This window comes from Neofelis nebulosa, chromosome 2 (assembly GCF_028018385.1).
Source record: "Neofelis nebulosa isolate mNeoNeb1 chromosome 2, mNeoNeb1.pri, whole genome shotgun sequence".
Classification (NCBI taxonomy): domain Eukaryota; kingdom Metazoa; phylum Chordata; class Mammalia; order Carnivora; family Felidae; genus Neofelis; species Neofelis nebulosa.
The window spans coordinates 166,600-193,786 of NC_080783.1; the positions used below are offsets into that span (position 1 = coordinate 166,600).

General features: G+C 61.5%; 3 protein-coding genes across 7 annotated transcripts; 1 reads left to right on the forward strand and 2 right to left on the reverse strand.

Moving 5' to 3' along the window:
* Positions 1-415: 415 nt before the first annotated feature.
* On the reverse strand, positions 416-7,129 carry NEU4 (neuraminidase 4). 4 transcript variants are annotated; one of them, XM_058698424.1, is made up of 5 exons: positions 7,021-7,129; positions 4,568-4,672; positions 3,802-4,005; positions 3,451-3,706; positions 416-2,451 (listed from the first exon to the last, which is right to left on the reverse strand). In XM_058698424.1, the coding sequence occupies exons 3-5, from the start codon at positions 4,000-4,002 to the stop codon at positions 1,466-1,468; spliced, it is 1,443 nt and encodes a 480-aa protein (XP_058554407.1). In that variant the 5' UTR covers positions 4,003-4,005; positions 4,568-4,672; positions 7,021-7,129; the 3' UTR covers positions 416-1,465. The 4 variants fall into 4 exon arrangements, with proteins under 4 accessions (XP_058554407.1, XP_058554410.1, XP_058554409.1 ...); XM_058698427.1 differs by having other exon boundaries at positions 4,568-4,662; positions 7,021-7,099; XM_058698426.1 differs by lacking the exon at positions 7,021-7,129 and adding an exon at positions 5,380-5,458.
* LOC131504329 (uncharacterized) lies at positions 6,621-8,351 on the forward strand. Its single transcript, XM_058716463.1, has 3 exons — positions 6,621-6,766; positions 6,875-7,429; positions 7,853-8,351. The coding sequence occupies exons 1-3, from the start codon at positions 6,621-6,623 to the stop codon at positions 7,941-7,943; spliced, it is 792 nt and encodes a 263-aa protein (XP_058572446.1). The 3' UTR covers positions 7,944-8,351.
* Positions 8,352-10,318: 1,967 nt separating this feature from the next.
* Positions 10,319-26,644, reverse strand: GAL3ST2 (galactose-3-O-sulfotransferase 2). Of its 2 annotated transcripts, XM_058698434.1 has the most exons (4): positions 25,456-26,644; positions 14,463-14,546; positions 13,103-13,367; positions 10,319-12,252 (listed from the first exon to the last, which is right to left on the reverse strand). In XM_058698434.1, the coding sequence occupies exons 1-4, from the start codon at positions 25,482-25,484 to the stop codon at positions 11,434-11,436; spliced, it is 1,197 nt and encodes a 398-aa protein (XP_058554417.1). In that variant the 5' UTR covers positions 25,485-26,644; the 3' UTR covers positions 10,319-11,433. The 2 variants fall into 2 exon arrangements, with proteins under 2 accessions (XP_058554417.1, XP_058554416.1); XM_058698433.1 differs by lacking the exon at positions 25,456-26,644 and having other exon boundaries at positions 14,463-14,899.
* Between the last annotated feature and the right edge of the window lie 543 nt (positions 26,645-27,187).

Genomic DNA, 27,187 nt, shown 5'->3' on the forward strand with positions numbered 1-27,187 from the left:
GAGCCACACAGGTGCCCCAGTGTGCGGAGATCTTAAATTACAGATTAACTTCTTTAATAGGATTTTTCAGGCTATTTTGTCTTTTTTTTTTTTAATTTTTTTTTTTTCAACGTTTTTATTTATTTTTGGGACAGAGAGAGACAGAGCATGAACGGGGGAGGGGCAGAGAGAGAGGGAGACACAGAATCGGAAACAGGCTCCAGGCTCCGAGCCATCAGCCCAGAGCCTGACGCGGGGCTCGAACTCACAGATCGCGAGATCGTGACCTGGCTGAAGTCGGACGCTTAACCGACTGCGCCACCCAGGCGCCCCTTTTTTTTTTCTTTTTTTTTTTTTTTTTTTAATTTTTTTTTTTTTCAACGTTTTTATTTATTTTTGGGACAGAGAGAGACAGAGCATGAACGGGGGAGGGGTATTTTGTCTTTAATAAGTTGTATTTTTCCAGGAATTGTCCATTCATATAAATGGTTCCTAGTATCTTCTTGAAACCTGTGAACATCTGTAGGGCCCTCCTCGTGTGTCCCATCTCGTTCCTGATACTGGATTTGTGCGTTTTGTGTCTTTTATGACCAGCCCCTCGAGGGGGTTATCAGTTTTACTAGCTTTCTAAAAACCCAGCTCTGGCTCTGGCCATTCCCTCTGGTGTCTGAAGTCTCCTGTCCCTCTAGTTCTGCTTCCTTGGACTTCACTTACTGCCACTTTCTAAGGTGCTGGCATCACGGCACCTCCCCCCACCCCCGCCCCCACGGGACCCACCTGGCTCAGCTCAACTCACAGATTGCCTGCGGTGCTCACACAATTAACTTCAACGTCTTTTTCCATTTTCACTGTAGCGTCTTCTTTGAACCAGGGGTAAATTCAGAATTGTGTTTCTCAATTTTCAGACACAAGATTGGAAAAAAAAATTTTTTTTTTTGAGAGACACAGAGAAGCAAGGAAGGGGTAGAGGGAGAGGGAGGGACAGAATTCCAAGCTCAGCGCGGAGCCCAACGCAGGGCTCGGTCCCAGGAGCCCCGAGATCACGACCTGAGCCGGAATCAAGAGTCGGATGCTGAACTGACTGAGCCGCCCAGGTGCCCCCACAAGGAAGATTTTAAGTTTCCTTTTGTTTTCATTTCTAGCTCAATTTCACTGTGATTTTCAATCCTTTGAAGTCTTCTAGAGACTTGACTTCATAATCCAATATAATGTCAATTTTCACACCTACGTGTACTCCAACAGACTGTAGATTCTGTTCTGTGCAGTGCTGTGCGTGTGTCCACTGAGTGAAGCTTCTTGGGCAAGTTGGCCAAAGCTTCTGTGCGCAACCTGATTTTGTCTGCTCACTCTGTCAGTCATTGAGACTTGTATCTACAATTTTCTACTGTAACTGTGGATCTATGTCTCCTAGAAGTCTGCCCACTTTTGTTTCTTATTTCAAAGCATACTATGAGGTATGTACAAATGGGTCGGACCAGAGAGCCCATCAGGAAGGCCGGCAGCGCTCCAGACGCTTGTCCCCGAGGCCGGGTGGCTTGGGGCCCGGCGGCAGGTTCTGCAGGACCTCACCAAGGGAGAACATGCAGAAGGAGATCTCCTCGTAGGAGACCCTGGCCCCACTCTCAAACAGACAAGCAAAGGTCAGGGCTCCCTTGACAGTTGGCCCGACAGATGCCAGATCAGAGTAGCCGCTGGGCCCCTCATAGATCACCCAGGGCTCCGTCCAGCTGTGGGGATCCAGGGGGGACCGGCTCAGATAGATTCCCATATGGAGCCGAGCCCTGCGCCCCACCGGGTGGGAATACAGCAGCCAGGTGGGGCTCTGAGACAGGGTGGCAGGGGGCCCGGGGACCTTCGAGGTCCAGGCCGCCATGATCCCACGGAGCCCAGGCCCCAGGCCAGGCTCTTCGGGGCTGTCCCTACATCCCTCCATCCCGCTGGGCCCCTGGGCCCCTTGGGTGTCTCCAGTACCCTCCTCTGAGGGTTCCTGGACTCCAAGACAGAGGTGTGGAGAGTAGGAGTGGCTCCCGGCACCCACTGGCCATCTACCATTCCTCGGCCTGCTAAAGAGTGGGGCAGGGAAGCCAAGGACGCTGCCCTGGCAGCCCCGGGCGGTCTCGGCCAGGGCGGGCACCAGCTCCCCGGGCAGGAAGGAGGTGCCCTCGTCCGCACTGAGCGCCTGCACGCGGCTCCCCAGGGGGCTCCGGGCGTTGCAGTACAGGATGTGGCCGGCCTGCCCGCTGTCCACCGCGGCCAGCTGGCACTCGCCCGAGCGAAGGTTGGGCACCAGGCCTCCGTGGCGCCAGGTGCGACCGTGGTCGTCACTGTAGAAGGTGAAGGCATGCGGGCTGGTCCTGCAGATCTTGCCAAAGCACTCCCGCCGGTCTACGTGGTACGTGTAGGCAGGCACCAGCAGGCGGCCTGAGCGCAGCTGGATGCCGTGGCCCGGGCCCACGGCAAATGTGGCCCAGTCTGCAGAAGAGGGACTGCTGATCATCCGAGCTGGGAGGCAGCCTTGGCGGAAGCCAGACGCCACCGCCCTGGGGGTCAGGGACGATCTGGAGCCAGTGCCTCAGATGTGGGGACAGCTCATGAGGAAATGGGGGACTGCACCCCCACCCGCACTCCTGCCGGCCACTCCGAATCCCTCAGGGCTGGACAAGCCTCTCTTCACCACTAGCGGGAGCAGGGAGCCCGGGGAAGGTGACTCTGCCAGGCTCTCCGGACGGCAGCAGGTAGCTAGTCCCTGGGCCCAGGGGGGCAGCCACTGGCAGTGCTCAGCGTGAGCCCTGCCCAGAGGGGCAGCCAAGGGCAGAAGGGGTACAAGGACCCTCAGGGTGGGGTCAGGCCCTGGGCCTGGGTCGCATGGGGTAGGGTCCACAGGAACAGAGCGCTCTTCGGAGCAGCTCCGTGTGTCCTGGCCAGGTCTCAAAGCCTGCCACATCCCCTCAGCTCAGCTCCCACCTACAAGGATCAGCGTGACCCCTGGGCCAGTGTCGCCACACCACGGTTGGGGTCGCCTCGGGGAGCAGTGGGTGCTATGGCCCTCGGGGAGGGGGCAGCAGGAGTGGAGGAAAAGCTTTAGGGTCAGGCCACCTGCCTGGCCCTGGGCTGGACACCCCCCCCCCCCCACACCGGGGTCCGGGTGCTAAGAAGGAGGGGCCTCAGCGCTCAGAGCGAGACGGGCTTGGTTAGATGAGCCTGTTCCTGCCGCCAGGAGGTGGGGGTGACCAACACCCATTCACGGGACTGAGGGGTTCGGAGGGGCGGGGGGGGGGGGGGGGGGGTCAGTCCCAAGAAACGGTGTGGGGGAGTAGGCAGCCACGTGACCTGCAGACGGACCCTTCCCCCGCCCCCGCAGTGCAGAGCCCCCCTCCCGTCACCTGGTGAGACCCCTCCACTCTGCAGGCCCCCTCCCAGCGCAGACCGAGCCGAGCGGACCCCACCCCGAGCGAACCCCGCCCCGCCTACCCTGCTCGGCACCGCCCACCGCCTCCTCCGTGAGGTCCCGGGCGGCGCCCCAGCTGCGCCCCGCGTCCCGGCTGGTCACGCAGCAGAGGCGCGCGGCGTTCCTGCCCGCGGCGATCTGCGCGGCCTCGGGGGTGCGGCCCCGCACGGCGATGAAGAAGAGGAAGACGGTGGCCGTGCGCGCGTCGTGCACTGGGCAGGGGTTCATAGACCGGTGCTCCTCCAGGGCGGCCGTCCCCAGCACGCGCGCGGCGCCCCACTGCCGGGGGGGGGGGGGGGGGGGCGGTCTCAGTTTACCCGCGCGCGGCAGCGGCCCGCCCCGGCCCTGCCCGCGGGGCGCGCCCGGCCACTCACCCGCACGGAGCCCCCCGCCAGCGTGCCCCGTCTCTGCACCAGCCGGTGCGCGTGCGCGTCGTCGGGGCTGAGCCGCTGCTCCGCGAAGGCCAGCAGGGTGGGCGCGGGGGGCACGGGCAGCAGCGCGGGCACGCGGTACGTCAGGCCGCTCCTCTCGCGCTGGAAGAGCACTGTCCGCTCGGGGACGCGCGGGGCCCCCATGTTCTGCGGGGACACCCCCGCCCCCCCCCCCCCCGGGCCCCCGGGGTCAGAGGGCGGGGCTGGCGCGCTCCCCTCCTGTGCGCCTGGATGGGGGAGGGGGCTCTGCGGGTGCAGACGCCCCCACCCACCCGCGCGCCTCCCTGTGCCCCTCCTCCTCGGAGACCACCCTGTCCCGGGCTCCTCACCCCACGTCCACGGCCGTCCCTGCCCACCCCTCCCTCCTTGCCACTGCACCCCCAAACGTCTGCAGTCGACCCTTCCTCCTCTCAACCGGGTCCCCCCGAGAGGGAGCTGCCTGCTCGGTGTCAGAAGCGGGGGGCCCCCGGCCGGAGTGCCCCTACTGCCCACCCCGTGCCCGGACACAGGCAGGAGGCTGTCCAAGTGGACAATCAGGGCACAACGTTTGAGACACGCAGGGGTTCAGTTTCCCCCAGTAGGGACCCCACGAGCACGGGAGCCACACAAGCACAGAGAGACACAGGTACAGACGCGCTAGACACCCCGAAAATGAGACAGGGAGAGCCGGGCAGGCGGCACAGGTACGGACACCGGTGTGCACACTCACCACGCAGGAAGGAGCCTCGGAGACAGAAGGAGCTTGCGTCCCACACCCACGGCCGCAGGCTTCTCGGGGAAGGTGCCCCAGCTGCCGCCACCACCCTGCTCAGACCTGGGGGTCAGGGGGCTCTTGGGAGTGGCCAGGAGACGGGGGGGGGGGGGGGGGGGGGGGGGGGGGGGGGGGCCTGCTGAAACCAAGAGGGGGCGCCAGTGGGGCTCCTGCAGAGAAGGGGCCTGAATTCCAGGTCCCTAGCAGGCCACCTATGGGTGCCGGGGACCAGTCCCTCAGGCTCCTGAGCAAAGCTGGGGTCATGAGGAGGTCCAGCAGAGACACCCCCCACAGGGTGCCCCAAATGGGTCCCACGTGTGCCTCAAGGGAGGAAGGTACACACCCCAGTGTCCAGGCCCCCCCAGCTGGACCCCACAAGCTGAAGCCAGGTTGGGGAGGGGGTGGTGTGCTTGGGGGCTTCCCAGAGTGGAAGGCTAAGAGGGTGGGGGAAGGGGAGGGGAAGGGACCGAGGGGAGGCAACGTTCCAGGCACCAGGGGGGCCCTGGCAGGAGGGGGGGGAGATTCAGCAAGGAGAGAGGAGACCCTCCCCACTGCACTCCAGGCCTCTCTTCCACAACCCCGGCCCCACCTGCCCCTGCCCCTGGGCCCCATGCCCCTCACAGCCCCAACCCCCAAAACCTTGGCTGGACACAAGGCCCACAAGCCTTGTGGCTTGTGGCTGGCCCACAAGCAGGGGACAGAGAGTGGCCTAGGGCAGACTTCCTGGAGGCAGCCCCCCTCCTAGGAGTGTGCTCCCAAGGGAGGCTCACATTTGGGGTGCACGTGGAGGCCTCTTTCTCTGATTTGCACAAGACAAATGAGGGCTGGCCCAGCCCCCCCTCCCCCACCCCCCCCTCCACCGCAGGGACGGGAGTGAGTGAGCAGAGAGGCCCAGGGGACCGCAGGCAATAGGGGCAGGGGTGCCACACGCCGAACTTGGAGCAGCCAGAGGCCCACCGCCAGGCACCGGGAGGTAACTGGCACCTGAGGGCACTGAGGGGAGGGCGAGGCAGGGAGGCGGGAGAGAGCGAAACACCCCACGTCACGCTCAGAGTACCCCTCTCGGCAGATCAAGCCCCCACACACACAGGCACGGCCAGTGCGTGTCTGAGGAGACAGGATGCAGAGGGGTGACCGGTCACGGGAACGAGCACCCACCGCAGGAGTGGCCTCGCCGGGACACACGGGAGGCCTTGCCGCTGGCTCGGCCTCCTCTCCTGAGGTCCCCCAAACAGACAGACGTGTCCGCCTCAGTCCACCTCAGCCCAGGGCCACCTGCTCCCGAAAGGCTCTCGTGGGCGGCACGCAGGCCCACCCCACTGCCCGCCCCACCCCCACCACAGCCTCTGGGGCTCTGAGAGCAGCTTCCTGTGTGCCGGAAGCCCCCCGGCCCGCCCCCAGTCTGCATCCAAGGGGCAGTTGTCCCCAAGCAGGAAGCAGGTGCACATGCCACGTGTCCCCAAAGGCTGAATGGACACAAGGGGACATTCTCTCCACTTGGCTCACTCCACAGGCCCTGAGACCACCTGGGCTGGTGTCGGGGAAGGCAGAGGCTCTGGGCCCACCCCACCCCCACCCTGCGGACAGAGCAGGAGAAACGGAGGTTCCCCAGACCAGCGGCTCGCGCTGCTGGCTGCACAGAGCAGGGCAGGGCCGCCGGGCCCTCAGCGCTCTTCTTGTCTAGGCCAGGCCGCGGGTTTCGGCAGAGCCCAAAGTCCCAGGAAGACCCCCTCAAGCGAAAAGGAAGAGCAGGGCCCCGGGGGCTCCCAGATGAGCAGGTAGCAGGGGTCTGCTTGACCAGGATAGGACAGCTGTGTCCCAACATCCTGTCTGGGCTCCCTGGAGCACTCAGGACAGCCCTCCGGACCAGCACGTCTCCTGTCCCTTGGACCAGGATCCTGGCCTGCTGCAGGGCACTTAAATGCACGCACACGAAGATAGCATGAGGAGGGACAGGCTTTGCGGACAAGCGGACAGAGGGGCCCTCTTAGCTCCGTCACTGCCCTGCCGGATGGGAATCCAGTCTAACCTGCCTGTCCTGTGCCCTGTCAGGGGCAAGGACTCAATTACAACCCTGTGCCTGGTGGAGTGTGGCCTACACACCCGTCGGATCCTGCAGGCTGGGACGGTGCCCCTGGCATTGAGCTCCTGCGCCCTGTCTGCATCACCCAACCTCTAAATCTACCCCTGGGGCCCTTCGGCACACCTGTCACTTGGGCCAGGACCTCATCCCACGGCGGGGGGGGGGGGGGGGGGGGGGGGGAGCGGGCGTCCATGCGGAACCTCTGGCTGGACGGCCCTCAGTCCAGGCACCCACTGCCCTCTGCCCAGAGAAGGGCCACCAGGGAGGGAACGGAGCGCCGTTTCTGGCCCTCGGGGCTGGGGTGCGGGTGAGCGGGGAGGGGACTCACCGGGCACCACAGGGAGGCTGAAGAGCTGGCTGTGGGGCAGCAACAGGAGCGCCTGCTTCTCCAAGCCCCTGAGCAGCTCAGAGACAGAGAACGGCCCGCTGTGTGGGCGGGGGCCGGGAGCTGGCGGGATCCCAGGGCCGCGTCAGGACCCAGGATCCAGGACCCTCCCGCCAGCTGTGCGACTAAAGCCTGTGCAGCTGGGAGAGCGGGTGGAGGTGCAGAAGGGCACCCCGGGGAGGGGCCGGGCGTCGCGACAGGGCCACACTGCATTCCTCTCTGCTGCTCAGCTCTCTCCACCCTGGAGTGTCGGGGCTCACCCTCCAGCAAAGGGCCACGGCGGACCTCTGAGCTGGACCCGGATATCCGCTGCCCGCAAGCCTCGCCAGAGACACCTGCCGTGTGAAGCCGAGTGAGCGCTCAGACTCCCGGCCACGCGCCGTGACCCCCACACCGCCCCGGGGGTGCCGGGCCCTCTGGCTCTCACCGGACCTCAGCCCCGCGTCCGTGCTGGGGAGCCAGCTCAGGCCCGGCGGGCCAGCACCCCACCCCCTTCCTAGCCCCAGCCACCTTGCCACGCTGGCCCCTTCCACCAGGGCCCACTTCCCGGGGGGCCGCTGCCCGGGCCGGGGCTCCAGGGGAGCCCTCAGCACCCCAGCTGCCGTCCGTGGAAAGGCCAAGGGGCCGTCCTGCTCAGGAGCCCCCTGGGCCCCACCCTCTGACACTCCATCCCCTGCCCCTCCCTCTGACATGGTGTCACCTGCAGGACCCTGAGACCTGAGCTCTACTGCCACCCACTTGTCCCCCCGACCTTCATCCCCCATCCTTCCCGAAGCTCTTCCTTCCCCCTCACCTCCTCATTCAGGCACAAGACCCGCCAGGTAAAGCATCCCGTGGAGGAAACTCAAACCTCCCCCAAGCAGTAACGACAGTCTGGGCGAAGAGCTCTGGGGGCCCAGACCGCCCAGACCACCCAGACCAGTGTGAGCTCAACCCCCGACTCACGCCTGCGCGGACGGACCACGGAGTGACCCACGGAGCCACCGACAGTTACCCTCACCTCATTATAACGTTCCATCCTCCATCCAAGGAAGAGCCCAAGCCTCATTTCTACAACACATAGCGTGTGTGTAGGCGGAAGGTTTCCTTAAGGCCCGTGTGCGACCACGTGCCTGCCTCTACACGGGATGACGAGGCTCCCCTTTCTGAACATTCCATCCTAACCCTAAATGAAAGGAACCCAGCCACCCTTGCTCGAGGGTCACGGCTTTGGAAGTTATTTCCCGTGATCTCCTTCTCTGCCGCAAATAAAGTTTTCTTTGTGTGCTAACTCACCTGGTGGAGGTTCTATGTGTGACTCACCAAGGAGGGAACTCACGTCAGGTGTTACAACAGGACTTGGAAGGGGAAACCGAGCTCTGGGGAGATTATGACATCATAAGATGTCCACGTAGGGATCATAAACCTGCCGGGACTGTTCAGGTCCCCGGGGGGGGCACCTGGGGAGCGGGTGGGAGGCGACCCCGATGCCGGCCAGGCCACTGGGCAGCAAGGATGTCCCTAGCCGGCAGCCTGCGCCCAGACGGAAGCCCGGAGATCTGCCGTGGAAGGAAAGGGAAGACGGGGAAGGAGTCGGCACAGCCTCCCCACCTCTCAGGGCTCCACTCACACCATCTCGCTCCCAGTGTCCCCCAAGTCTGGGCCTGATGCAGTCTGATGGGCCCCCCACGGAGCCTCCAAGTCACGTGGGCAAAGTGCCCACGTTCAGCAGGGCCGTCTAACCACGATACCCACTGGGGCGTTGGAAGGAGGAGACTCTTGGACAGGCCTCCTTCCCTCTGCGTAAGGATTTGGGATTCGGGTACTTTGCGGGTTGTTTTTATTTTTTTAACGATACCAAGGAGTGCTTAGTAAATAATTTACCTTTTGGAAAACTTTTATTCATAGAGATTTTCTAAGTAAGCCGTTAATAATCTTTCACGTGTATTCATCTGAAAACCAGCTGTTTTTCATGTGTGACAACGATCTTTCCTCTAGAAACAGAACAAGAGATCTATGGGTTCTGTTTTGTTTTCTGGTGTGGTTTTTTTTTTTTGTTTTGTTTTGTTTTTTTTTATTGAAGTGTAGTTGACATATGACACTATATTAGCTTCAGGTTGGGACACAATTATATGTATTACAAAATGCTCACTCCCACCTGCAAACAACATTATCACAGGACTGACTGCATTCTGTCCTGTGCCCCTCACCTTCATTGCTATTTATTCCCTAACTGGACGTTTGTGCCTCTTATTCCCTCCACCTGGTCACCCATCCTCCCCGACCCCATAATGTTTTAGTGAGACACCAGCAGGTTTTTAACAAAACATGGAGATTTTACATGAAAACCTGTATTTCCAGCTTCTCCTGAAAAATCAGCCCACAGCCGGCCATCACTGCCCCCCTGCCCCCACCCTGACCCCAGCATCACAAAGGCGTTGAAATCCCCCCCCAAAGGGATTTTCTGCCTGGCTTTGTGCTCCCCACTTTTATTGGCTACAGACCCAAGCATTTTAAATACCCCTTTTGAATGGATTTCCTGAGCAGATGGTTTTCCGTGTTTTTTTTGTTACAGACCACATGCACTTTACCTTGTAATAAATACCCCTGAATTTCCTTCCAAAGAGACAGAACCAGTTTACATTCCTGCCAACCTCAAAGGCAAAAGCAAACATCATTGAATTCCTATTATAACTTTGCGTTCTTGATGGGCGTGCTGAGAACAGACCCCCTTCTGTGGTCCTGGCACTGGGGACAAGACAAGGCACGTCTGTCCTCATCCTGGACGGGCACGCTGGCCCAGGCTAACTGGTGGAGCCTGCCTGACGCCCAGGGCACCCAATTTGAGTCTGTCTTCAAATGGGGGTAATATTTTCATTTCTTTGTGTGGCTATAGTTTCTTACCTATAAATCCCTCACTCTCCTTCTGGGACTCTGTTACCCACGTGCTGCCTAACCTGCATCTGGTCTCCCTTCCATTCCCCCAGGACGTCCCTCCACGGTCCCCACTGCCCCTAGCTCTCTGCAGTGTCCGTTCTGGTCTTTACTGTCTCTGTGCAGTTTTGGGGAAGTCAGGTTTTCAGTTTCTGATATCCTGTTTTACTCTCAAAAATCTCTGCAATATGTCCTCTAATCTCACTGAAGATTCCTTATTCTTAAATTTCCCATTAAATTGATGTCCAAGGTAGTTGCTGCCTGTTCTGATGGCTGGGTGTCTCTGCGAAATGCTGAAAAGTGCGGCCTGAAAAGTGCCGCACCCCCTGAAAAGTGCGGCCACGCCCCCTCCACAGGTGCCCCCCACCCCCTCCCGGCCAGGCAACTGGGGACTTCGGGCCGAGGACCCTGGCGTGGAAGGAAGAAGACCCCGGGCACCCGGCAGACAGGCCAGGCTGAGCCTCCCGGCTGAGCGTGTGAGAGCAGTTCTGGTTCTTGGCTGCCCCAGGCACCCCGCTTCTCTCGGGACAAGGGGCATCCGGTTCCAGTGTGCACCCCGCCCTAAGCACTGGGCCCCGGGGCAGCCAGAGATCCTGTCCTGCTAGGCAGGGGGTCCTCAGTCCCTCCCCACGGGTGGCAAACAGGGGTGCCTGGAAGCCGCCCCCCTCTGGCGCTGCACCCGAGGGGGTCTCCGGCACAAGGGAGGGTGCCGCCAGCCGCGGGGGCTCCTCCGGCAGACACTCCGGGGGGCTGTCCCAACAGGGAGCTGCAGGACTAACCCCCACCTTGTGCTCCGGCCAAACCATGCGTCTTATACACAGTTTGAACATTTCTCAACCTGAAGCCATTCTTCAGCTGGAAAGAAACCTCATACAGCCAAAGAGATGGGAAGCTGAACATTCCAGACTCGCTGCCTCATACCAGTTTCCTGGGCCTGTTATCCAAGTGCCGCCTGTGGGTGTGGCACAAGTGTCTCTGTGACCGGCAAGTTCAGGGAGCCACTCTGGGCTCCCTCAGGGACCCATGGCCCTGCTGCCCAAGCCCCTCTGGGTTCTCTGAGTTCCAGTTCTGATGGTTCACGTGTCCAGTGGTTCCTTCCCCCGGCCGTGCTGGCATGCGCTCTGATGGGCCGCGTGTCCGTGTGTGTTCCTTCGTGGGGCGGTGTACTGACGTCTAATTAAACATGCGAGCGTATTCTGTTGAACAGGTTCATGCCATCAGACCAGGTGTCCCTACTGTCCGAGATCGGGGCCCTCACCGAAAAGGCCCCTCCAAGAGAATGGATCCCGGGTGGGTGCCTTCACAGGGGTCTTCACCCTAAAGAGGGGCTGCTGCGGGAGCTCCCCCCCCCCCCCCGCCCCACCCCCGCATGAACTGGTGCCACGGCCTCCCCGCCATGACAGTAGGGGGCTGCAGTCACACGGGGGGCCCGACCCCGTCCCTCTAGTCCTCCAGGAAGGGGATGTTCTTGGGGGGCTTCCCCGGGAACTGGCGGGCGTACAGGTGGGCCATGTACTGGAGCTCGGGCGTCACCATCCTCCGGCACATCTGCCGCGTCTGGTTGTCCAGGTCCCGCCGGAGGTTGTAGCCCATGATGTCGGCCACGCCCGACTGGTAGGGGCGCAGCCGGCGGTCGGTGATCTGCGACCGGTTCTTGGCCTCGCCGTCCTGCAGGCACCGCGCCGCCAGCTCCCGCCGCCGCGCCCGCAGCCGGGCCACCTCGGAGCGCAGGCGCCGCGGGCCCAGCTCGGCGCGCACGCGGGCCCACAGGGTGCGGTTGAAGTGCTCGTAGAGGCGCCAGTCGAGGGCGCACCAGCGCCGGGCGCGCGCGCGGGCCTCGGGCGACAGGCCGGCGACGCTGCGCGGGCTGCGCGAGTTGAGCGGGAAGGCCACCACGTCGTCCAGCCGCCAGCGCAGCAGGTGGCGCAGCAGCACCAGGGACTCGTCCAAGTGCTCGGCGATGAGCACCAGCTGGAAGCGCCGCTGCACGTCGGCGAGGCGCGCGCGCACGTACGCCTCGTCGGCCGGCGCGTCGTTGTCGAAGCCCAGGTCGAACCACATGCCGTTCCGGGCGGGGGCGTTGCGCAGGCCCGCGCCGCGGTGGTAGTAGGTGCGCGGGGCGGCCAGGAAGGCGTCCAGGCTGCCCGCCGCCCGGAAGGCGGGCACGTCTTTCCTGTAGTAGGCGAAGGCGGACTCCAGCTGGAAGACGGGGTTTCTGAGGATGGAGAAGTAGAAAGTGTCGTTGGGCATGACCTTCTGCACCTGTTTGGAGGCATGACGGGAAGGGCTGGTGACTCCTCTGCCGGGGCACCCGGGGCCGCCTCGCTCCCCTGCCCGCACCCTCCTCCGGCCGCCGTTGTCCAGAAGAATCCGAAAGACCTCGACGGGGGCCCCGCCCCCTCTCGTTGCCCCACCCCCCCACCCCGCTAAGCCTTCCGAAGGCAGGTCAGGGAAGCCGGCGGGAGGAAGTGACGACCTTTAAACGGAGATCCGAGGGGTGCCTGGGTGGCTCTCAGTGGGTTGAGCGTCCGACATCGGCTCAGGCCATGATCTCATGGCTCCTGAGTTGGAGCCCCACGTCGGGCTCTGTGCTGACAGCTGGGAGCCTGGAACCTGCTTCCGATTCTGTGTCTCCCTGTCTCTCTGCCCCTCCCCTGCTCACACTCTGCCTTTCTCTCTCCCTCTCTCAAAGATAAACCTTAAGAAAACATTTTTAAATACCCTGAGGAGGAGCTGTGAAGAGTGCCCCCTCAAAAGGGGGCAGCAGGTGCAAAGGTCCTGGGGAGGGAGAGGTCGGTGGGTTTGGGGACCAAGAGTGGGAGTCCAGAGACGCAGATGGAGAGGGCGGCAGGCCACGAGGGTGCCCACATCCGACTCCAAAAGCAATTGCAGGCACCCGTCAGCAGGGGAGGGGAGCAAGGTGTGTGGCAGGCCTCGTCCGGCCCCGTGTGAGGCTCCGGCGAGGTGCGCACGCACGCACACTCAGAGCCTTAGTCTCTCCAGCGTGCAGGCCACCCCCACCCCCCACCCCATGGTCACACCTCAAAGCCACAAAGTGCCTGGGGCTGCGTCTCACCCCCTGCACCTCTGCCCTCCTCCGCACGCCCCGCACCTCCGGCAGGTTGAACCTCAGGTGGTTGCACATGATGTTGAAATGCCGCCGCGGGCCGGGGGGCTCCAGGCCCTCCACGTAGCGCGCCAGGAAGAGCCAGGGGTAGCCCAGGTGAAAGCGAGAGCCGGCGGGTAGCGCCACCGACAGGTTGTGCGTCTCCGCAAAGCGGAAGAGGATGTTGAGCACCGTGCTGCTGGCGGTCTTGTGCGTCTTGAGGAACATGACGTTGATAATGGGTGGCCCCTCGGCCTGGCCCCCGAGCAGGCTGGGAGGAGAGCACAGCCAATGTCAACCAGGGAGGGCCCACGGGCCCCCCGCCCAGAGAGACCCCCAACCCCACAACCTGGAGACCCTCAGACCATCCACCACCGAGCTTTCCCTAACCCAAGATCCCCTAACCCACACTTTCCCTACAGTAACACCAAAACCTGTGCCCCCCACCCACCAGAGACCCCAACCCTGCAACCCCAGAGGGCCCACTGGCACGGACCTGACTGCTCCCTAAGTGCCACATCATCTGTCCCCCCACATCCCACAGCTCAGTCCCCAGGCCCTGGCACCCTTTCTTTTGCCTCCCAACTTTCTGTTTGGTTCTCAGGGCACCCAGCATGGCTCTGGCCCTGTGGACTGGACACCACACCCAGCATTTCTTGGCTGACTCTTCATGCCTGGACCGGCCAGCCTGACTGCAGGGCCAGAATGGACACTGGTGGCCTCTCTCGTGATCCCATGACAGCACCTCCCAGCTGTGACCAGCCTGGAGAGCGGGCACCTTCCGTGCCCGAGTGCGTGACCGGTAAGAATAACCCAGGATAGTGGGGGAGGGGGGGCGGACGGGATCCAGAAGCTGTGCCAGCCCTGGGTACAATGGGGGGGCCAGCAGAGACCCGGGCAGCTTGGGTGCCCCTTGGGGAGATCCAACCAGAGGTGGTAGGGTCAGGGAGAAGAGGCCTGGAGCCACAAGACCTCCCAGTGGCCAGCCCTGGACCTGGGTGACCACCCCTGAGGACCTGGCTTCACAGAGGACGAACCACTGGCAGGCAGGGGGACAGGGGCCTGGCCGTCCCAGACCTACCGCGGGCCCTGGCCCTGCTTCCCAGCACCTGGTCACCCTCTGCACACAGCGGCTCTGCCCGACACCCAGGCCCCCCCCCCCGTCCTCCCCGAGCCCTCCCCAGAGGCTGGGCAGCTCACTGTCCACAGGAGACACTGGGAGGGCTCCAGAGGGCTATAGGATCCCTGAAAGGAATGGTCACCAGCCAGTGCTGGATGCCACCCAGAGGTGGACAGCCTGGGGTCTCAGGCACGACTCTGGGAGGAGGCAGTGTCCGAACCATGGGGCACCCAACACAGAACTCACGGTGCGAACAGCCTGATGTCCCTGTGCAGGAAGCCAGCCAGCAGGAACACGATCAGGGCCAGAAGGAGAATGGCCTGGAAGCACCTGTAGGGCAGAGCGAGCCCTTCAGCCCCCCTCAGGGGCATGGGCGGGGCCGGCACCACCCCCTCCACCCCCCACCCCTGTCATCCGTGTATCAGCTCCTATCGAGTACCTACCTGCGCCCACCCCATGGGGCCTCTGGGTTGGGGGCTGAGACCCAGGAAGGGCCTGAATCATCAAACTCTACCCCCTCTTGGCCCCGTACTGCACCCTTCTGCTGCTCAGAAGCCAGAAGAAGCTGGGGAGGGGGGCAGCGAGAGGGGCCAGCTGATGAGCCCTCAGCAGGGATCCTTGGGAGTCTGGCCTGCCATAGACCCCTGAGCTCGCACCCCCACGGGCGCATCAAGAGAGGGTCTGAGAGGGGCGCCTGGGTGGCGCAGTCGGTTGGGCGTCCGACTTCAGCCAGGTCACGATCTCTCAGTCCGTGAGTTCGAGCCCCGCGTCAGGCTCTGGGCTGATGGCTCAGAGCCTGGAGCCTGTTTCCGATTCTGTGTCTCCCTCTCTCTCTGCCCCTCCCCCGTTCATGCTCTGTCTCTCTCTGTCCCAAAAATAAATAAATGTTGAAAAAAAAAATTAAAAAAAAAAAAAAGAGAGGGTCTGAGAGGTGGGACGTCCTGATTTTCCACCACTGGGGGGAGGGGAGGGGCCCCACAAGAGAAGAGCGGCGTGGGATGGAGGAGAGAGAGAGCAGCGGGGCAGGGACACGTTTGGAAGGTGGGGGGAGCAAATCTGTTGCATATGAAATGTCCTGGGACACCCAAGCAGAGATGCCAGCCCGTGGCTGGAAAAGGAGTCAGGAATTGCTGGGGCTGTGACACACATCTGCACATCAGGATAAAAATGCCATATAACTTAGCGCCCCAGTCAGAAAACAATGGTGGATTCTCCTCACCAATCCAGAAGTCTGGAGAGGGGAGGCTGCTGCTTCTGGCAGACTTAGCCCCACCACATTGAGGATGTTGACATCTCTCCCTCTCCCAGCTTGTAGCCTCATGGTCACAAGATGGCTGCCAAGCTCCAGACATCACATCAACATTTGGATCAGCAAGAAGGGAGAAGGGGCAGAGCTAGCCATGGTAGAGGCAGACACCTTCTTAAAGCCCCTAGCAAAATTCCACCTCCACCTTGTTGGCCAAAATTCAGTCACATGGTCACCTCCAGTTGCAAGGGGTTGCTGAGAAAGCATTCCTCGGTGTTTCCAGCCTCTGTAGTGGGGGGACAGGGAGAAGGTGGTGGGTGTCTATATGGCTATATTTCTGTAAATCTCTGGGAACGGTGGGCTGCAGCCTGGGCCCGAGCTGGGCTTGCCTTCGGAGGCAGACACATCTCTGGAGGAAGTACGTGACCTGGCTAGTGGCCAAGGACCCAGGTGGCCAGGCCAGCAGCAAGGTGGCCCAGAGCCACCCGGAAGTCAGGCCTCTGTTCACCGCAGCACTCAGGTGACAGCACTTGACGTCAGGTTCTGCATACAGAATTCACGACCCAGGTGGCCCCGGACACAGAGCTGCAGCCGGCCACCCGTAGGCATGCCGCAACGTGGCGGGAAAACCGTCTTCAGGGCCTCACCGGGCCCTGGTCTGCAATCATGTTCCTGACATCAGACCGATAAATGCCCGTTCTGGTGCCTGTTAATGCTTTCAGCCCCTGTGCACTAGAAATGTCCATTTGCATCGAGGTATTTTCAGCCGCAGTTGATAGCGAGCTGTCCCGCTGTGTCTGCACAGCCGAAAACAGCCTGGACCTCCTCACTCGACGGGGACGGCACCTTGCGGACAGGAGCTAAGGCAGGGAGAGGCCGGGGTCTCTCCTTCCACCCGAGACAGCCGGAGTCAGGGTCCTTTCAGAGCCACCAAGAGGGGCTGCAGCCTCTTCCGAGCTCTGCCCGTCACGCCCGGCCTGTGGCCCGGCCGTCTGATGGGAGACACACGCGGTTTAGTGGTGACTGACTAGGTTAGCTCCGTGCCCTGACCTGTCGGAGAGAGGACCCCGGTGTCCCCTCCTGGGCTTTGCCAACGACAACACAGAGCTTGGGACTCTGAACTCCAAGAGGGGCGAGCCGGGAGGAGCCGCCCAGCCCAGATCCTCGACTCCAGGACAGGCGGCTGCCTGGCCCCTGTCTGCCGATGTGGCTGGGAAGATTTCACAGCCGTCCTTCCAGGCTGTTCCCAGCTCCTCAGCCTTCCCCCAGAGTGCGCTCCCCACCCACCTGCTTCCCTGTACACAAGGGAGCTAGCTCCCCAGGCCTCCCCTTGGACAAGACCTGTGCTCAGAGGCTGAGCCTCATACTTCCCCGGGCTTGAAAGGAAAAAGACAGAGGGGGTCTCTTCCTGGAGCCTAACTGGGGGGCCTGAGTGTCCCCAACAGGTTGTGCCTGGGTCGGCAGGCTGTCCCAGGGGCTCCCTGGAGGGGTAGCCGGTACCCAAAAGGCCTCTGACCAGGGGAAGTGGAGGGCGTGGCGGTGGCCAGAGGGGGCGCGGGGGGAGGGGGCTCTGCCTTGTGGGCCCTCGGCCTTGAAGGAGGTCAGCTCACAGATTATGAGGGAACTGGGTGCCACATCTGGACTCAAAGAGCTTAGCATCTGGAGAGCACATAGGGAGGAACTTCCTGCTCAGACTGGGGCTTTCACATAAAGCTCCACAGGGTACACAGGGGTGTGACAAGCTGGGAACAGGGGCGGGGGGGGGGGGTGGCACTGCACTCCTCGGAGGAGAAGTGGCTATATCCACACGTGGCCCACCAGTCAGGGCCCCCTGGCCCCGAGGCCGAAACAGGAGCAAAGAGGAGGCCCTCACCCCCGCTCGGCAGTGGCCGGCACACCCCCATCCTGGGACAAAGGAGGTGACCAGATTTCCGCATCAAACACGCTCAAAGTTTAACATAATTCCCAGAAGAGAATCTTTAATAATAAGTCAATTCTAGAGTTCAAAGGGAAGCAAGTCATACAGTAATAGCCAGGAACATTCTAAGCAGTAATTATAAGGGACATGGGGTCTCCACTGCAAGGCATAGAAAACCACTCTCTCTGAAACTCCTTGGTGTTAGTGCAGGACAGGAGCCCAGGGGAGGGGTGGGGGGTGAGGGAGCTTTCCAGGGAGGGGAGGGAGGGAGGCAGCAGTGGATGGTGTGAGCAGCTGGCTAGCTAGCTCTGGAAAAGGCTTATGCCGGATTTCCCTCACCCCACGGATGAGAATAAATTCCAAACGGGCGACATTTAAACGTGGCAGGTGTGGAGAGCCCAAGGCTGTCCCTCCCTCCCTGTCACTGGTGTCCTGACTGGCACCGCCTCTTGGGAACTCTGGATTAAAATGCACAGGGCAGGGGCGCCTGGGTGGCGCAGTCGGTTAAGCGTCCGACTTCAGCCAGGTCACGATCTCACGGTCCGTGAGTTCGAGCCCCGCGTCAGGCTCTGGGCCGATGGCTCGGAGCCTGGAGCCTGTTTCCAATTCTGTGTCTCCCTCTCTCTCTGCCCCTCCCCCATTCATGCTCTGTCTCTCTCTGTCCCAAAAATAAATAAAAAAAAAAAAAAAACGTTGAAAAAAAAAAAAATTTAAAAAAAAAAAAAATAATAAAATGCACAGGGCCTTTGCCCAGCCAGGTTGTGACCAGGAATTTATCCTGTAGGCACCACGGATCCCCTTATCCCAGCACCTGACGTGCTCTACCCCGTGGTGTCCCCATGGGTCATCGCTGGTAGCCACTGGGCAGAGGGAAGTCACAAGCCTCGCCCAGGACCCCATGCTAGGATGCAAAAGAGGCCTGTGACCCAGAGCTGCGTTAACCAGAGGGCCACGCTGTCCCCACCCACAGGGCCATCACTGTGGCCCAGCCAGGGAACAAACAGGGAAGAAACACATCAGTGACCTCCCAGATGGAGAGGGGTGGGGACCCCAAGGGAAGGACACGGCCGGGGTCAAGAGCGGAAAGGTGCCCAGCGGAGCCCTCAGTGGACAGGGCAGAACTTGGGGGACACCAGAAGCCCAGGAAGGGAGATGGGGGGGGGGGGGGGGGCGTTGGTGCAAGTTTGGAAAGAGGGACATCGTTACAATGCTGCCACACCACGGGAAGCACTGTGTCCGTCCGTCCTCCGTCTGTATGTCCAAGCTCTGTACCTTCAATCAGACGGTCAACCTGGACACTCTCAACACATTCTGGCTGTTTTCATGACGTCGGTCCTGTGCCTCCCATTGTATTTATTTTGATTTGCTAGTTTTTCTTGCCACTGTAAATGAAACATTCGTCCAAGTCCCATTTCTGGGTGCTTATCACTAGAAGAAGAACATTCTTTGTACATCATGGCTGTCACTTCCAGTCTCTCTCCCATGCTGCCCATTTACTGGGTGCCACTGTTTCATTCCAGAATCCTGGTGCCCCTGGCGCTGCATCCGTGCTGGCTGGGACACAGGACACTCCAGCCCTGTCCTGCTCGCCTCCCGGCCTGGGCCTGGAGCCAGCCCCATCTCCAAGAAACCCTGGTCCCACTGGTAGGGACGGTCCTTAGGGACCATAATCTGGGGGCTGGGGTGTTCACTGCTCAGGGAAGGTCGTAGTTTCAGGGGCGACAAAGTTAGAACGGCACATGTCGAGGCAGAATCGCTCACGAGCTCACACTGACAGGTCCGCTGTGATTCAAGACTGCAGCTTTTTGAACAAACCTCTTCCTGCTGCCTCTTGCGTCCCCTTTCCCGCCCGGGAGTGTGGTCTCGCGGGAGACGGCCGAATTAGAGTCGTTGGCTCCATCCACACTGCGCACACACCAGTGTTGACCATTTCTTGGCATACCCTGTCCCCTTCCCACAAAAGAAGCGACAAGCTTTCCCAGCTCTAGAAGGCCTCACTGTGGTCCCAGGGCTCCAGGGCCCTGGGGTTCCCGCACAGCAGTCATGCCATTTCTCCGGAACCCGTGAGGCCTTCCCGGGGGGTGGGGGGTTCCCCTCGTACCTGAGTGTGGATGAAGCCACAGTGGTTTTACAGCCCATATACACTCTAGCTCCCACTGGGCAAGGCCCACACGGGATACTACCCAGGCTGGTCTCTACCCTCGCGATCTCACAGACCCCACTGTGCCGCCACATAAACTCCCTTCTGCAAACACGGTGTGTTTACTGGTCCCTTGCAGAGGAGCCGAATGAAGCTCTGTCACACGCGGACCATCTGTTCGAAATTCTCCCCTTTGGCCTTGAGGCGACAAGAACTGGCCTGTTTCTCACAGCTGTCCGACTAGAACAAACAGTCCTCAGAGATGTCCGTGTGCTTCTCAAGAGAGGCTCTTCTTTTGCCAAAAGAACCTGTGGTCCAAACGCCCACGGGGGCCGCCGGGTCACGGTTCTGGAGCCGCCAGGGTGCCAGGTGGCCCACCCTCAGGGCCGCGGGTGGGCGGGATTTGCTGCCAACCGCCAGATGGGGAGCCGGGAGCCCCTCTGTGGCCTGTGTGTCCGACACACAGACGTGCGTTCTCTACGGAGAGCCCAGTGGCTGCACGACGGTAAATGGGTGAATTGTTTGCTATGTGAATTACGTGCCAATAAAACTGTTTAAAGTGATAAAAAAAACCTATTTAAAAATATTTTCAAAGTGTTCAGATGGCAAAAAAAACTTTTTTTGAAAGCCAGTAATTGTGGGAACAAATAAATATAGCTGGAAATGATTACCACGTGACAGTGCTCCCAAGTGCCTTTAGCTGAAAGGGGCTTCCTACATCCCCCCCCCACCCCCCCACCCCCCAGTGCCTGCCGCTCAGGCACAAAGGTCTCTGTGGACCTCCCTTTCCTTGGGGGCTTGGCCTGGGCTGCTCACAGGACAACTCCCAGAGTCTCAACCTTCCTGCCTCGGAATGCCTGGGGTGGAGCTCAGTGCCCAGCATCCAGGTGGTGGGCCTGCTGCCCGCCTCGGGAACATGAAAGGCTGGTGTCCCGTGGCATCCGGGGGGCCAGCAGGCTCTCGGTCAGGCTTTGCTCTTAGAGGCCACAGAGTCCCAGCAAGTGGCACCAGAACCCCTGCAGCAGAGGCCCGAGAGCCAGTCTGGCCGTCTGCCAGACGTGGCCCTGGTCCAGTCCCGGGGGGCACCCGTGGGAGAGCTCAAGGCCCCAGGCCCCTGAGCCCCAGGTGGGTCTGCTCCCAGGTCCCTCAGGGAGAAGTCCCAGGCATGTGGGTAAGAACCAACACGAGACTCAAATCACGGATAAAAACAGTATTGCACATCCCACCTCCAGCTCAGGAGCTTCTGGTCTGGCGAGCTTGCTTACTATGAGGGAGACTCACGGGGGGCTGACGGAAATGGGTTTTTTATATCCGGATTACTCGTTCCCACCCTCCCCCACACCCCCCACACCCACACACACACCTACACACATACACACACCCACACACACCCACACCTGCTGTTCCAGCTGACCAGTTCCTTATAAACAGACACTGGCCTCAGTGGTACTGAAGAAGGACATAGAACCAAATGCCTGATGGTCATCCAGTAGTCAGCCAGTTTCAGCAAAAATCTAGAAAAAACAGGACTGACCCTAATCCGGGGAGCTGACTTTCAGCCCCACAGAATGCACAGGAGGCCCCGGGCTACACCCAGCCCCCTGCCCGGCCACACTCTCTGTTCCATCTCGGTGGTCCCACGGCCCGAGGGAAGCAGGAGAATGGGCTGGAAAGACCCAGCACCCTCCCCTCTCACCTGTACACACAACCGTCAAGTGTTACAAAGCCCTCCGTCTGTCCTCTGGGCCTCCGGACCCAATGGGCTTCCTTAGAACACATTCTCCCTCAGCCCATCTGGGGCTCCAACCCAGGGCTCGCATGCAGGATCCAAGGTTGTCACACAAAGCCGCCCCCCCTGCCAAATCCCTGCTCATGGTGCATCTGTCATCTTTCACCTGGCCCTCATTGAGCCCCTTGTACCACTGTAGGCACGAGGACAAGCTGAGGGCATCAGGTACAGTCGGAGCATCTCATCGGTGGGGGCCAAGGACAGGATGGATGTTACTCAGGGCTCCCTGCCCACAGCCAAGCACTTGGCCTGAAAGGCTGGGCTCTGCTGCCCCTGGGAGCTGCATCAGCACAAGGCCGGGGGGCAGGGCCACCCCAGGTCCCCCAGGTCGGCACAGCTTCCTCTGCTGAAGACACCATCAACACCAGGGTGGGTAGAGCACAGAGCCATCCATACAAAGAAGAACAAAGAAACAACAGGGATGGGCTGCCAGACACCCAAACCCAACATCTCCCGAATAATATGGGCCGCCCTCCACCCAAGGGCTTCTTCTAGAAGAAGAAAAGAAGGCCACATTGTAACCGTCCGCAAGACATGACAGAGAAACATGGCCACAGGTGGGATGGGATGGGACGGGACGGGTTAGGATGGGTTAGGATAGAGAGAGAGAGAGCAGGACTGAACAGATACAGAATAAAATAAGACAGATGTGGGGTAGAAAAGAACAAACTGAGGAGATTAAAATAAACACGGAGCAGGACAGACCAGACCAGAAAACACCTGAGGGTGTCGCCTGGGTTGTTTCGACACCTGTTTGCAGAGAGACCCATGAAGTGTGTCCTGGGTGCTGGTGCTGCTCCTGGGTCACCGTCGCCGTGGGGAGGTGGGCACTCGGCCCCTCCGCCTCAGCCGGGTGCTGTCCTGACTCCCTCCCCGGCGCGCTGAGGCCGAGGAGCCCCCGGGGAGCCCCTCCCCACGACGGCACGACCCCCGGCCCCTCCACACCCTGTCCATCTCCCGTTGACAAGGACAGCACATGCCCTGGCCCAGCAACCTGCCGCAGCAGGGCCTGGTGCCCGAGCCGTCCTCAGCCTGAGCGTCCCAGCTCCTCACGCCCAGAGCCCATCAGGCCCGCCACTGGAACGCTCCGTGACAGGCCATCCGGTCACACAGCTGGAGCCTCGCCCACCCTGGCCTGCACCTTCCCTCCTCGGGGGGGAGGGGGGGGGGAGGTGCGTGAAGGCCCCACCCCCACTGCAGTACCCCCTCCGCAGGGACCCAGAGTCTGCCTTGGGGGCCCCGCAGGGGGCAAGACCCAGGAGCCCTGCCGCCTCAGTGGCCCAGGGCAGGCACTGCCCATCCCCACCAGCAGAGGCGTGAGATCCTCCCAGGGTCCCGGGGAGGGGGGTGGGGGGGAAATGGGAGGAACAGCGGGTGGGCAGGCATTCGCCTTCTGGTCCCTCCAGAGCTCCCAGGATGGCCTCCAGGGGAAAGGTGGCCTCCTGTGCTGGCCACCTGAGCCCGCATACACTGGGGCACCGTGGAGGTGGTGGGGCCGCAGCCCTGCCCTCCAGGCCCCTGCAGGGTGGGCGACCACCAGGTGTGACCCTGGGAGGGCTGGCGGTCACCACCTTCACTGCAGAGGCCAAATGTGTCTCCCGGATGGCTGCTCCAGAGGGCACCAGTGGCCCATAATGCTGGGAAAATACGAGACAATTCGCAAAGCACTCCCGGTTTGTCCCTCCCAGAAGTTTCTGTGGCTCTGAGAAGCCCTGGGGCAGACCTGGCCTGGCCCTCAAGGGGTGCCAGACCAGGAGGCTGGGAGCCAAGCCACTCCCACGGCCAGGTGTAGGGAGGACACGACCCTCCTCCCAGCCCACCCCTGGGGCCTGGAGGCCAGGACAGACAGCCCAGCAGGGCACCAGCCACAGAGGTCACGGTGGCCCCGTCACAAAGCCGCACAGTCCCACACCAAACAGTGCCTTCTGGAAGGTGTGGGCCTGACTCACCCTGAGAACGGCATCTTCCAGCTGGTTTATTCCTTGGTCCACTAGTGGACTGGGAACCCGTGAGGGCCACCGTCCCCAGCCCTCCAGCAGGAGGCCACACCTGGAGGGGACACCTTGTCTTGGCCGGCAGCCAGCTCAGAGGACACCCACCCAGCACTCGGTCAGGATGACGGCTGCAGACAGGCCAGCACACGGACCACGTGGGGACAGACCATAGGGCTCCACGACAGCTTTGGGGCATAAGCCAGGCTTTTCCCAAAAGCACCGGTGACTCCTGACAGAGTGAACCCCACCTGACCACACACTGGGGGCGGCACGCTCTAGACATGGTGAGGAGGTGCTGCACCCTCCCCCCGGGCTCCACTGACCCTCTCCATCCCCCCTTCGCGGCCACCACAGGTGGGCACCAGCAGACTACTCCCAGATCCCCCTGCATCGTCCCCCTCACTCTCAGAACCGGCCCCAAGACCTGGAGCCACAGCCTCCTGCGAGGTCAACCCCCACAGGGTCACACAGCCCCCCTACGGGGACACACACACACACCCCACAGGCAGGACCGGAGGCTCGGCACTCCAGGGGATACTCGATCCCCAGAAACAGAGCTGGGCTTCAAACCAGAAAGGCAGGTTTTCAGGAGCCCCCCCACCCCCACCCCATCAACTCTGAGGCAGGACCTGGAAGATCTGGGCTTTCACCCCAACAGCTGCCAGTCAGATTGTGCCACCTGGGGCCGGGGTCCCCGCTGGGGATGCCACCCAAGCCAGAGGGTGCCCCAAAGAGGAGGGTCTGTGCCTTAACCCATCACAGTCCACTCGCTGAGACCACAAGCCCCCTGGAGGGGAAGATCGTGTCTCTGCTCCAGACGGCTCCTCCGACCACCAGGGCCCCTGGGCACCCGCTCAGCCAAGTTTGCCCAGGGCTATCCCCTCCCTGTGCCCAGGGACACAGGGTACCTCCCCAGGCAAGCCTGCCTGGGACTGTCCCTCTGTCCCCAGGGCCATGGCTCAGTTTACCCGTCAACCAGTCAAGCCTGCTGGCCGAACAGAGAGGGGCCTCTGAACATGTGCACAATCCGAGGAAAGCAAACAAGTCGAAGGCTGTGAAGACAGTGAGCGAGCGTGTCCGAGTGACCCAGGCAGCCCCTTCTTCCCGGGGCTTTGAGTGGACCCGTAAGCCTGGGACACCCAGCACAGCCGCCGCCCAAACCTGTGCCAGGACGGCCACCTGGAACCACAACACACTGCCCTGCTGTCCCACCAGGCGTCCTGCTCCCGGGGGCTCCCCCTGGGGCCCCTCACCTTCCCTGTGCGCCAGAGGCCGGGCAGCCAGTGGGACCTGGGCTTGGCCTCCAGCTGATAGACTGACGTCCCCACTTCATGCTTCCTCCTCAGGGTGGTGACCACATCCACCTCCACGGAGAGGGGGACACCTGGACCTTCCCTGTGTCAGCTGGCCCCTGGGGACCCGCTGTCCTCACCCCAGGAAAGAGTTGGTCGTGCCCACGTCCGGGGCCCATGGGGAGAGCGCCCAGAGGCACTGGCGTTTCCCCAAAGTGTGTGGGATGAGACAGAGAACGAAAATGCAAAGCATTTCCAGACACACCCAATCCCCCTCTGAACCTGAACTGTCAAAAAAACACAACTCCCTCTGTTTATACAAAGGGAAACATAGCACTTACTACCCTGAGCCGGCAGGGCCGGGTGCCTGCACCTGAGGGGACCTTGCTCTAAGTGCCTCAGACCCTCCAGCGAGCACCTTAAAACATACATGTGGATATCTGGCCCTGGAGTGTCAGAGGCTCAGGCTGGAACTCCCCCCAACGCCAGGAAGTTCCTGCTGCACACAGGGGCCTGGCCATGGGAAGGGGGGGACAAGGACAAAGCCAGGAGGTCCCGGACCCCCAGCAGCCGCCCACCCAGGCCTTCACTCCAGACACCAAACCGTCATCCCCTTGGCCCCGAGCCCCACGTCCCCACAGAGGCCGGGACCAGCGCCGGGCCTGGGAAGACAGGGAGGGGTCACGCAAGCCTGAAATGAAGAGTGAGTTCAGGGCAGTTATTCTTGAGAAATAGCCCAATATATGACTTCCTTCTAAAGACAAACACAGAACAGCTCATTTCTGCCAGGTCTCTGGAATATGCAGGGACTAGAGACGTGTTTTGTGTCTCTGTGCTGACCCCAGCGCACCCCAACTTACCTCTGCGTGCCACCTGGCGGGGACAGCATGCTGGCTGGGGCCCATGCAATGGCGGTGGGCAGGTGGCGGTCCAGGTGGAGGGAAGCCAACCCTCAGCCCCTGGGCACAGACACTGGGCAGGGTGCGGTACGTGCAGAGTATGAACTTGACTCCCACGGGAGCTGACCTGGCTCAGGTGCAAGGCCACGCCCTACAGCCCAAGTCGGGAGAGCTTAAGCTTCAGTTCTCAGAAAGAACCGGACTTTCCCTGGGGCCCAGCTGGTGCAGGGAGTCTAGGGCTCCTTCCGTGGGCCTCCCTGCCAGGCCAGCCCCCCAGGGCTCCCACCTGCTCACCCGGCCCCATGCCCAGGGGTCCCTCAGCCCTGGGTCGCCAGGGAGCCATAGGCACCTTCAAGGGCCTCTGGACCCAGAGCTGAGAATGAAGGGGACAAGGTGAAGGCTGAGGGTCCGTGAACCCTCTCAGGATGGATCTGGGAAACGGGATCAAATTCAAGACCTGTTCTCCTCCTTCTACTCCTTCAAAGCTTGCTTTATTCTAGGAGAAAGCCTAACTAGCTTTTACGTCTTGGGATGAAAACAACTTCAGAATGGGGACCTTGGAATGCTAGATAGAAATACTGGATTTTACCGCATGCAAATTTGTCTCTTTATCCAGGAAGTAAATAAATAAGCTTCAAAGACAAACAGACCAGGGGAAACGTCTGCAGTGCTCAACCGAGTGTTAAGTCCGTAAGAAAAGGACAAAACCCCATAACAGCACAGGAGGTGGCGCTCCGTGGCTTGCTGGCCAGCGAGGGAGGGGCTGGGCATCGGAGCCAGGCCCGTGACCCACCTTCCCACACAGCCCCCTTTCTGTGACTGGTCCCCAGACACAATCTGGGGACTGAGTCCTGGTCCCCAGATTGGTCCGGGCTGGCCAGCGGCCTCCCTGCCCTGGCCGGTGGCTGGCATAGTGGGTGCGACAGGACAGAAATAAGGTGGGTGGGCCGGGGGCCTGGAGGAGGAGAGGGGTGCCGTGGGCGGGGGCTCAGGACACTCCCACGCCCCCTGGTGCCCGCGGGAGTACCTCCCCACCATGCTCAGCGGTCACACAGGAGCTCCCAGGGGCTGCAGCTCAGAGGGCAGGGAGTCTCACCCCCAGGACAGCCCTGGACTAAAGTGGGTGGGGAGGATGAGGCCAGTGTCCACCGTCCACGGGGCTCCAGGAGGACGCATCACGTGGGGGCGCGGGAGCCAAGCACCCAGTATGTCATTTCCACAAAGTGGGGGGTGAAGCGAAAAAGGCAGAACACAGACAACATAGCCCTCCACTTCCAACTTGCCGATGTGTGTCAAACACCCCTGAAACTCGGCAGCTCCCCAGCAAGGGCTGTGCTCGAGCTCATGGGCCCCAGGGGCTGTCTGCCCACCCTGCTGCTTCGGGCGGGGGGTTTGTCCTGGGCCCCAGCAGGCTCTCTTCCAGGAGGACCCCAGGAGGCCAGGGCACACCTCACGCACCCCCCAACCCCCATTGCAACCCAGCCCCTCCCATCCCACTGACCAGCGGAGCCATGTGGCCAAGCCCAAGGTCATTGGGAAGGGCGTGGGGCCACTGCAAAACCACAGCCCACGCGGGGAGTAGGAGTGATCAGTGGGACATCCTGTGCAACGCCCCCAGCCCCAGCCCAGGTAACAGATGTCACTGGATGGGGACAAGACAGCCCGTGAACCACCACCCCCCGCCCTCGTGGCC